This window comes from Arachis duranensis, chromosome 8, assembly GCF_000817695.3.
Source record: "Arachis duranensis cultivar V14167 chromosome 8, aradu.V14167.gnm2.J7QH, whole genome shotgun sequence".
Classification (NCBI taxonomy): domain Eukaryota; kingdom Viridiplantae; phylum Streptophyta; class Magnoliopsida; order Fabales; family Fabaceae; genus Arachis; species Arachis duranensis.
The window spans coordinates 11,710,902-11,722,127 of NC_029779.3; the positions used below are offsets into that span (position 1 = coordinate 11,710,902).

General features: G+C 34.5%; 2 protein-coding genes across 2 annotated transcripts; both read left to right on the forward strand.

Moving 5' to 3' along the window:
• Window positions 1-397: 397 nt before the first annotated feature.
• On the forward strand, window positions 398-3,285 carry LOC107460845 (uncharacterized). The gene is made up of 3 exons (XM_016079263.3): window positions 398-689; window positions 1,388-1,900; window positions 2,713-3,285. The coding sequence occupies exons 1-3, from the start codon at window positions 474-476 to the stop codon at window positions 2,920-2,922; spliced, it is 939 nt and encodes a 312-aa protein (XP_015934749.1). The 5' UTR covers window positions 398-473; the 3' UTR covers window positions 2,923-3,285.
• Window positions 3,286-5,519: 2,234 nt separating this feature from the next.
• LOC107460844 (serine hydroxymethyltransferase 7) lies at window positions 5,520-9,051 on the forward strand. The gene is made up of 4 exons (XM_016079262.3): window positions 5,520-7,057; window positions 7,470-7,872; window positions 8,064-8,156; window positions 8,365-9,051. Exons 1-4 carry the CDS (start codon window positions 5,918-5,920, stop codon window positions 8,589-8,591), a joined length of 1,863 nt encoding a protein of 620 aa, XP_015934748.1. The 5' UTR covers window positions 5,520-5,917; the 3' UTR covers window positions 8,592-9,051.
• Window positions 9,052-11,226: the final 2,175 nt, after the last annotated feature.

Below are 11,226 nucleotides of genomic sequence, written 5' to 3' on the forward strand. Positions count from 1 at the left end.
CTGATATAAAAAATAAATTTTATATGATTAATTATTATTTATTTATATTTTAAATGTATCAATATGTATGAATTTATGGATATACAATAACAAACACCATTTTAGAAAACTCAAAATCTACCTCTCTTCTTCGTTTTCCATTCCTTTCTTCTCCACTCAACTGACAGTATTTTATTTTATTTTTTACGAAAGTACAAATATTTTCACTTATTGGATAATTAAAAATCTTTGCATGTTTAATTAATTACTGTAATAATTCATTCATATATTTTCTTATTGAGTCATATATTTATATTTGATTAAAAAGAGTATTTATACTAATTAATCAACTCAAATTAAATTCATAAAATATTTCTGAAAAAGAAAATCATAAAAAATTTCAACGGCAGCATTTCCTACATTTTGTGAACATTTCCCCTAATCAATTTCTCACCCACACAAACACGAGAAGTTGTTCTTCTTTTGGAGCACAAATGGCTTCTTTTCTGTGTAACCAATCTATGTTAGTTTCGTGTCCATGTTCTTCTTCCTTCTCTTCAAATCCCTTTCCTAAATCTAAAACCGTATCTTACTCTCCTCACCTTCCTCGCTCTAACAACTTAACTAGAACCACCAACCCTACCCTTCTTCATCGAAGTCGAAGGCCCCTCCTCAAATCTTATCTCGCTTCGCCAGATTCCTTTCCAACTGTATGCTTCTTTCTCCTTAATTGTTTAATTGTTTTCATTTTATAGTTTTTGCACCTGTTATGATACAGCTTCCAGTGCCCCTAAAACCGCCCTAATTAAAGATATAATCTTTGTTTTGATTCTCTGGCATGATGTGTTAATAATTAGATTGATAGCAGAAATTTCTGAATTGCAGATTGTCATGATGAAGATGAACAATTAGCTACAAAATATAATATTTTATTAGTATGTTTATTGTTTGTGTCATCCTTTTAGATTTACTGGGTTGTAAATTGTAGTTTTCCACTAGGGACCAAGTTCTTAAGAGCCTGAATTTGTTCATTGATTTTTTAATTCTGATAGAAATTAATGAACCATGGTGATGATGCTGTGATGAATAGCTAAGTGGGTTCAGAAAAGGGGATTCTGTCTTAGATTGTCAGGAAGTTTATAGCTACAATGGAAGAATATAGTAGCAAATTAGTAATGCTGTATTGGATCCTCAAATTCTTGTGCCTGTGTTATGATGATATCAACTAAACTATACATATTCATTTCCTTTTGATCATTTGTTCTTGTCCTTCATTCTCAACTCTGTTATTCTGATTGTCTTGAAATTCTCATTATATTTTTTTTATTTTAAGCTCAACTTGTTTATGCATTTCATTTTGTTCCTGTTTTATATCCCTAGCTAAACCCCTCTGTCGTATCTCCCATAGATAAGTGATGAAACGGAGGATAGTCCGAATGACAGAAGAGTGACAGAAGATGATGGAGATATACAATCTTTACCGAGTTTAGCAGCCCTCATTGAGGCATACAAGGAAGCCATTCTCAATAGAGATGAAAAAGCTATTTCTTGGATTGAAGTGAGAATAAAGTTGATTGAAACTAAAAAAACTGAATTGATTAAAGAATTGTCAACTCTATCAGCAGAAAAAGTTGCTTCTAAGGAGAAATGTCTACGGCTACAAGCAGATTTTGATAATTTTAGGAAAAAATATGACAAAGAAAAACTAGTTATCCAGAATGATGCCCAAGAAGAAGTCATTGAAAAACTTCTGTTGATGGTGGACAATTTTGAGAGAACCAAACAACAAAATATAGCGGAAACAGAGAAAGAGAAAAAGATCGATGCAAGCTATCAAGGTATTTACAAGCAATTTGTAGAAGTTATGAGGAGCCTAAATGTTTCTGTGGTACCAACAGTTGGTAAACCATTTAATCCATTGGTAAGTGAATTTTGAAAATTGAACACTGGTCTAATTTCTTCTTTTTTTCCTTCTGATTGGCATCTAGAACAATTTCTTACCAACATAAGATCCATTTCATTTTCAATGTGATATATTAGACATTCATTTCTCCCAAATACCACAAAAAGGAAGATATGGACATGAATTTTATGAATATCATCTTTGATTTCTTGTTATTGAATAATATGTTCATTGGTTGTGTTTTTTAAGGAGTTATAGGTCAAGTTAATATTTGAAGTGTCTACTACTTCCTTTATGATTGTGGATTTATTGTGGTACACATAAGTGACATATCACAGTTTATCTTGCTGGAAATATTTTTTAAAAATGAAAAATTGGAATTAGAAAATGTTGAATGAGATCATCTGTGTTTGGAGTTTCTGCATATCTAGACTTTGAAGAGAAATAGTTTTGGAAGAATGAAATCAGTTTTTTGTGGAGATTTCTTTTACCAGTGATGTGAATGGGGGTTCTTCTTGTTTGGGCATCTTAGCGGAAATCACCTTTAGTTTGAACTGCCAATATAGAAAAGCATGAAGTCTTATTCCTTAAATAATAAGGACTCTTCAGTATTTTGCTTTCTGTCTGTTGTTTCTGCAAACGAAAATCCTAATTACAGTTTTGAATATTTTTCATGCTTCATTTTTTATGTCAAATGTAATTTTTCTTTTCTTATTCTCATCACCACAATGCTGCTAGTTTTGCCTGTCTTAACTTAAAGGGGGTCCTCCACCATGAAATCCTTGCTTGATGCTGCTGGTTAATTTGTTTTCGGATCTCTTTTGTTGTAGCTACATGAAGCTGTTGCACGCGAGGAGTCCCAAGAGTTCAAGGAAGGGATTATAATTAAAGAAACCCGGCGCGGTTTCTTTCTCGGAGACCGGGTTCTAAGACCAGCACTTGTCAAGGTTTCCTCAGGGCCTGGAAATAAAAAATCTATGGTAGCTTCTGACAAATCCTTGGAGCAGCCTTCAGCAGCTGCTGGAGTAGATGAAAGATAGCCTCTTTAAGAGGTTCTGCTCATTACTGGTTATCTTGTCAATGTTCAACTCAAAATGCATCTAAATTTCATTATTTGGGAAAATTTTTCCCAGGTGAGTGTAATTGTAAACCCTTGTAGTATGGACTTTCCCAAGTTTTTAACATGTGTCCTACTGCTCTGCAATTTTTGTTTCATAATGGAAAAATGAATACATTCGAGTAGGGGAAAAATGGTGCTCTTGCACAATCTATTTTAAATTTTTTACCTAGAGCTAGAAATGGTTCTTCTTGCAACATTTTCTTCTGGGTTCAACTTCTTTGTACACTTTTGTTTGAACAATTAAAAGATCATGAGAATTGTTGCCTACTGCCAATTAAATCAACAGGGGAAGCTTCTTATTGTGTCAGCATGTTACTTGTATTTACTTCGGAAATATTAGGACAACCACACAATGTTGTCTTCTGGTAGATGATTGATTTTGTATTTAAATTCCAATTGAACTTAGGGACGTTTATATCCTTAGGTGAGATGAAGGGTGCTGAATTTCATTTAATTCGTTTGGATTGTGAAAGGTCTTTTCCCTAAGGCACGTCAAGGGAATTGGATGCATTTAAAATTCAATGTGATCCACTTTGGAGAGAATAATGGAAAGGCAAATTTGTCCACATGACAAAAGGAGGGCAACGATGAAATCTAAAACGAAAGAGAAGTTGAAAACGACAGCAACGAGGATTCCAATTGAGATGATCTTTCTATCTATATTATTGCATGAAATATAATCAGGAGTCTTAACTTGTCTTTTTCTTAATTTTTAAATAAAAGAGTTTTGAAATTTTATTCTTTGATATTTCAAAAAGTAATATATATTTAAATTCTTACTCATTTAAAAACATTAACAAAATAATTAGGATAATAAATTAAGACTATAATCATTACCATTGTGACATTTGCTTAGTTAGAAGGTGAAAAGCGATAGTGGCACATACACTTTGTTGCACTTCTGGACATTTGAAATGGATAACTTGCCCTGATAGTTAAAAGGAATTTAACAGAAGCATGTGATATATAAATCTTAAGTTAAATTTATAGTAAAATGCAAAAAGAGAAAGATAAGGAAAAAGTTATTAAAGTCTTAAAATGGTCCTCATATTAGTTTAGTTTTGTGCACCAAGATGATATCCAAAGTTTTCAATTACACAGAAAATGTCCTTTGAGATTGGCCAATATTATGCCAATGTAGCCAATATTATGCTAATGTAGCTTGACTACGTGGACAATTACTATGATAGTATGATGTGGCAATTAATTACAGGTATAATGACAAACAGTAATATCACATGTCACAACATCATTTGTTCATATTTCCTTCGTCATACTCATATTATCATATTATTGTAAGTGGATCAAATTGATAAATTTGCACTAAATAATCCATTTTAATTTCTGAAATTAAAAAACTTGAATTAAATTAGATATTTATAAAAGCTATCAAAAAGACTATAAAAATATGACATAACTTATATAATAAAAGATATTTAAAAAATGATATGAATGCTTTTTATGATACCCTTTTTATCTTTAAAGGAATCGTTTTATGTCTTTATACATAGTTATATTTTATACTTGTAAATAATTTTTTAAATTTTATTGATAGAATAAAATGTTGTCTTGTTATTTATTAATTTTTAATAAAAAAGAAGATTCAAATAAAAATTTTCCTTTTTATAAGATATGTGTTTTTTTTGGAATAAAATAACAAAAACATATTTTTAATCAATCATATAGTTTTTATTAAAATATCATATTAAATTATTATAAAAATAAAAAATAAAGACAAAATTAATTTAAAAACTCATTTGATTCACACCCTTTCATTTAAAAAAATTAAAATGAGTCGCCTAATATAAATTAAAGAATTAATTTTCTACAGCGTGACTATGATAAAATGGAACTAAAGTGATTATTCGTTGATATATTATCATTCTTACATGTAATCAAATTATTTTGTAACACCTGACACTAAAGATCTACATTATGATATCACATATTTAAACATAAAATAAACTTGAACTAAAGAGATTCATCTTTGCCAATTTCAAGGATTCTTTTTATACAAATAAAATATTTAAAACAATTTTAATAAAAAAGTTAAAAAACATTTATTATAAAATAAAAATTTAATTTTGATGTACTGTTAATATAAAAATAATTTTATACGTGTATCTAATTATATAATATGATATTAATAAAAATAACTACTTTTTATATTGACGGTATAAATGGTTTAGAAAAAAAAATATAATTACACGACTATATACTTTTTCAATACGAGTATATCAAAATTAAACTCTATAAAATAATAAAAAATTAACAAATAAAAAATTAAATAAAAAAAATTAATCACTCTATATTTTTTTATCTTGATGTACAAGGTCAATTTGAAAGACGAAGACCACATTACGGTCCAGTCTAAAAAAAATAAAAAATAAAAAACCCGGGGATTGTTGACCCACATAAACTAACCCCTACAACTCTACAAGTAGAAGCTGTGAACCTAGACATGATCCCATCCACATTAAAAGTCTTTAAAAACCCCCTAAAATCACAAGTTTCCACTCCACGCATCATATTTCCCTTTCCTTCCTTTTATTTTTTGAATTATGGACTGCGTACGAGTTTTCAATTTTCCGTTTAAGTTGAATTACGTCTTCTTAATGTATCCCCATTTTCCATCTTCATAGCTCTCTCACTCTTCCTTCTCCCTCTTTCTCATCCAGGTTCATTCCCCTTTCTTCTTCAACATTTTATCTTCGCATTTCTTTCTCTCTTTCTTTCCATGACCTCCATTTCCATGCAAACAACAATACTTTTTTCTTCTTCGTCACCATCGTTGCTTTGTTTTCGGTGTCTCTCTTCTATGCCCTGTTTTCTCTGTTGTTCCGATTGTTCCTGAAGAAGCTACCCATAAACCTAATTCCGTTCAAAATATAAACTTTTTTTCTCTTTCTATCACCATGGATGCTCAACCAGGTTTATCTCTCGGTTTGAACGCGCATATCTCATCCCCTGTTTCTTCTCACTCTGCTATGCTCACTGATAACTCTTTCTCGTTCCCCATTCCAAATCCTTCCGTTCCGTGGCAGCAATTACTCGTCGACGAAGACTACAAGCCTCTTGATAAACTCAAACACGAGGATGAAGAAGAAGAAGACGATGATGATGATGATGATGTTGATCAAGAAGAAGAAGAAGATGATGATGAAGAAGAAGAAGAAGGGGGAATCATAGACGAAGAAGAAGCACATGAACAAAAGGAACAGGAGAGGAAGCAGCACCAAACGATTAACTTCATGGGGGGTGGTTCTTTTCCGGTGAAGAGAAGGCACATAGAGGGTTCTGAATCGTACTTCCCTTCAAAGCGTTTCGCCGCGGACTCGAATTCGAATTCAAATTCAAATTCAACAGTCGAGGGGCGCAAAGCTTCGGTGCTGTCATGGGGGAATCAGCCACTTGGAATCGCAGACCCCGAAATCTTCGAGATCATGGAGAAGGAGAAGAAAAGACAGTTCAAAGGAATCGAATTGATCGCTTCGGAGAATTTTGTGTGCAAGGCAGTGATGGAAGCATTGGGAAGCCATTTGACCAATAAGTATTCTGAGGGAATGCCCGGTAACAAGTACTACACTGGGAATCAGCACATTGATCAGCTTGAGTTTCTATGCTGCGAGCGTGCTTTGGTTGCTTTTGATCTTGATCCTAACAAATGGGGTGTGAATGTTCAGCCATATTCCTGCACTTCTGCGAATTTCGCTGTTTACACCGGTCTTTTGCATCCTGGAGATAGAATCATGGGAATGGATTCTGCTTCTGGGGGACACTTGAGTCATGGCTATTACACTATGAGTGGGAAGAAGGTTTCTGCTGCTTCGATTTTCTTCGAGACAATGCCTTACAAGGTGAATCACTTAACTGGGTACATTGATTATGAGAAGCTTGAGGAGAAAGCTATGGACTTTAGGCCAAAGATACTTATTTGTGGAGGGAGTTCTTACCCTCGAGAATGGGATTATGGGAAGTTCAGGATGATTGCTGATAAATGTGGTGCAGTGTTGATGTGTGACATGGCTCATATTAGTGGTCTTGTGGCGGCTAAGGTGATCTATCTTCTCTATATGATCCTTTTTATTACTGTTCTACTTATATGACCTATTATTTTAGGATTTTGGCTTTGTGTAGGTTGCATTTTAGAAAGGTAATTGCACATCTGAAAAGAAAATCAAGGTTGATATCTAATAAGATAAAACTACATTATAACTACACATATAATCTGCACTTGTTTTTCTCATCAAAGATTGATAGTGGATTAGGAAGTTTTCTGCCGATTGTCTATGGTTTTATTTCTAATTTTAGTCTAGTCATGGCTTTCTGTATAAAATATTGTTAATTGAAGAAATGCTATATGTATTTCAACTTTAAACTGTGTTGGAGTTTCGGAACTCCATCAATTTTAGAAAGTGCTTGTTTGTTGAATGTGCTTTTATGTATATTAAGAGCTGTTATTTACAGGAAGTGGCTAGTCCATTTGATTACTGTGATATTGTTACCTCAACAACCCACAAAAGCCTTCGGGGTCCAAGGGGAGGCATTGTTTTTTACAGAAGAGGGGCGAAACCAAGGAAACCAGGCCATGTTCATTATCATGGAGATGATGTTAATTATGATTTGGAGGAGAAGATAAACTTTGCTTTGTATCCATCGTTACAGGGAGGTCCTCATAATAACCACATCGCTGCTCTTGCCGTGGCTTTGAAACAAGTTGCAACTCCTGAGTACAAAGCATACATGCAGCAGGTGAAGAAAAATGCGCAGGCATTAGCTTCTGCTTTGTTGAAAAGAAAATGCAGATTAGTGACTGATGGAACCGACAATCATCTGTTGCTTTGGGATCTAACTGCACTTGGCTTGAATGGTAACTCCTCAATCTGCTATTTTTAGCATATATATGTGAAATTAGTTCACTATTTTGATTAATGTTCTAATCTATTTGCTTTTGTGGTTATTTCATCCTTTGGGTGTATTACTCTTGATTTCTGTTAAGATTTTCCCTTCTCTTATCTTGGCATGATCATCCTCTCTAAACAATTATATTATGTAATGCAGACAGAAATTATGAGAAGGTCTGCGAGGCATGTCACATCACTCTAAACAAATGCGCCATTTATGGTTCTACTTCTCCTGGAGGAGTGAGAATTGGTGAGTATTGTAGATCTTAAAATATTACAGTATATTGGTATAGTGTCAGTTATCTCATTCTCTTTGGCTCAATATGTTTGTACTATTTCTCCATGCTTATCATATGATTCTCTTTCGCCATCAAAACATCATATTCTAGGAAAGCACAGATGATCCATGTTATGTTGTTTTCTATTGTTTCAGATCCCTTAATTTCATGTGTGTTCAGGTACCCCTGCAATGACATCAAGAGGGTGCGTAGAGGAAGATTTTGAGACCATAGCTGAGTTCCTTTTGAAGGCAGCTCAGATTACCAGCAGCATTGTACAGCGGGAACATGCCAAACCGTTCAAGGATTTCGTCAAGAATCTTCAGATCAACAAAGATATTTCCAATCTCAGAAATCAGGTCGAGGCATTTAGTTCCCGGTTTGCTATGCCAGGATTCGATTTCTGATTTGAAGCTGTGAAGAGTGTCGAATAATTTCGCTCCTGTAAATTAGACATATGCAGAAGAGGAAATTAAGTCAGATATTCATACCACACCTTATACATCACACATAGGAATTGTTTGCTTGCTACTCACTTTGAGAGTGCACAAATTATTCATTCCCAATTTTTGTGGCTATCTTTGTTTATGAAGCAATTGCAGTAATTAGTAACTACACCTCACTGCAATAACAGGAAATAGAATATGTTAGTTCAAGTGTGCATGCTATTTCTACTATTCTCCTAAACAATTTTTCCGAAGCCCTTCACTCCTCTGGTGCCATTTTACACGGATCAGTGAAAAATGTTTCAAGTTTTCATATACCACACCAAAGAAAAGAAGGCCCAAAGAATTGTCCTATGTAATGGATCGTGGATGTGATAACTATTTTCATAAATATGTGAATTTATATATCTGTTTTACTTTTTTTTCCCCTTCGTGCCCAAACAAAAGAAAAGACCAAAGCAAACATCTATCCTAAATCAGATCTGTATAATTTGCTGGAGAACATCACTAGACTCTGCCAAATTACATTATTGGGATTATTTCTTGCTTTATATCTAGTCATCTAAGATCTTGAATTTTGTGAACTAAATCAACTTTAGACGTGTACTCATCACCAGAATCATGCAAAAGGTGCAGGACTTTCAAATAATCTGTTTCACACACAATGTCTCTCAAACTGTAGTCTGAGGCTAAGATAAGCCCCATCTAGACTATAAAAAGCTCATATCTAGTGATAGACCAAGGAGGAGAACTACCAGAATAGCCCAAGATCCAACTCCCATTAGAGTCTTTAATAATACAACTAAAACCAGGCAAACTCAAATCAGAGAATAAACTTTACATCACAATTAACTTTAAAATTATTACCTACAGGGGGTTCCTAACGCCAACGATTCTTGAAGGTGCTGAAGGAAGAACATTGGTGCATATAAAGTCTCAGGTCCATGACAGTGCTTCTAATTGGCGCAACCACCTTGTGATCCGTCCCAAGATTCTCAACGTTGAGAACATCATTACATCTATGTCTCCACAACCACCACACTCTGGCCCCAAAAAGAACCTCATTATTAGGCACAACCTTTCTAAACTAAGTCTCAATGGAGATGCCTTCAAACGAGTCAATAAAGTGAATATATAACATTTGCCAAAGACTCTTGGATTTAACATAGTCCCACAGGCAATGTTCAATTGTCTCTTGAGCCGCATTGCATCTCTGGCACAAATTCGAACTAGCTAGATGCCGCCTGAATCGGAAAGCTTCCGTCGGGAGAGCGTTATGAAACCCAAGCCACATAGTGAATTTGATCTTCTCCGAAAAATTTAAATGCCAAAGCCAGCTCCAATCACAATTTTCATTCCAATTCACTTTATGCTTCAACAACCAACTGTAACATTCTCTTGCATTGTACCCTTTTGCCCTTGTAGGCCACCAACTCCATTCCGGATCCAGGCCCGCCAAATTTGGGTAGGGAGGACTGCAAATGAATTGTTTAACTGTAAGAAGAATTGTCGTAGCAAGCGTATCTACCACCTAAGATCCATCACGCCACAAATCAACCACTACGAATTCCGACTCAAATATGTGAACACAGGGAACAAGATCACAAAGTCTTTCAAACGGGGTCTATTCATCATACCACACGGATTGCTGCACATCCCCTACATTCCACTTAAACCCATCTTTAAGAACCTCATATGTTTTAAGAATGTTCTTCCAAATGGCCGACGCATTATATCCAAGACTACCATTAAAACAATTCCAATTTCGAAGGTGTTTTTGCATCACAATCTGCACCCATAGTTTATTTTTATTATTGAAGCAATCCCAAACCAACTTGCCAAGAAGCGCCAGATTAGCACAGTATGTATCTCTTATATCCAAACCACCTGCCTTTTTGGGAGTAATGCTACTTCCCACTTAACCAATGACAACCTTTTCCATTATTATGGCCTCTCCAAAAGAACTGTCGCATTAATGAATCAATATTTTCACATGCATACTTCGGAAGGAAAGTAACCTGCATGTTGTAGATCAGAATAGACGCCATTACCGACTTAACCAAACAAAGCCTTCCTACCTTATTCAGTAGACACCCCTTCCAACTAGCAAGATTGTTCTGAATTTTCTCAATAACTTCTTGAGCAGACCTTTCATGCCCAATATTAACCCTTAGGTACCTTTCCAAGTCCTAACAAAAATGAATACTAGAGACTCCCAAGAGCATCTCCTTTCTTTTCACAGAAATATTCTTTGAACATTGAGCCCTAGACTTACTAAGATTCACCCGCAGACCTGATGCTTTGGAGAATAAATCTATGCACTTCATAACCTTCTCTACCTGAGCTTTCGTAGCTTTACAGAACAGCAATAGTGAACATCAAACGGGATATTTTCGGACCATGTCTAGAAATTGACACTGGTATCCATGAGCCTTAAGAAACCCAATGGACAATAAAACAAGTAAGACACTCCATACAAAGCACAAAGAGATAAGGGGACATGAGATTCCCTTATCTCAAACCCCTCTAGGGGTTAAAGCTTTGGAGTTTATCACCATTCCATAAAATAGACAAAGAAGATGATGTCACACAAGTT

What these genes read in the sequence shown, in the direction of transcription:
- LOC107460844 (XM_016079262.3), top strand. Translation starts at nt 5,918, where the DNA reads ATGGATGCTCAACCAGGTTTATCTCTCGGTTTGAACGCGCATATCTCA. An exon ending in AACTGCACTTGGCTTGAATG is followed by an intron (nt 7,873 to 8,063) that starts GTAACTCCTCAA and finishes TATGTAATGCAG; the next exon opens with ACAGAAATTATGAGAAGGTC. An exon ending in TCCTGGAGGAGTGAGAATTG is followed by an intron (nt 8,157 to 8,364) that starts GTGAGTATTGTA and finishes ATGTGTGTTCAG; the next exon opens with GTACCCCTGCAATGACATCA.
- LOC107460845 (XM_016079263.3), top strand. Translation starts at nt 474, where the DNA reads ATGGCTTCTTTTCTGTGTAACCAATCTATGTTAGTTTCGTGTCCATGT. An exon ending in CGCCAGATTCCTTTCCAACT is followed by an intron (nt 690 to 1,387) that starts GTATGCTTCTTT and finishes TATCTCCCATAG; the next exon opens with ATAAGTGATGAAACGGAGGA. An exon ending in GTAAACCATTTAATCCATTG is followed by an intron (nt 1,901 to 2,712) that starts GTAAGTGAATTT and finishes CTTTTGTTGTAG; the next exon opens with CTACATGAAGCTGTTGCACG.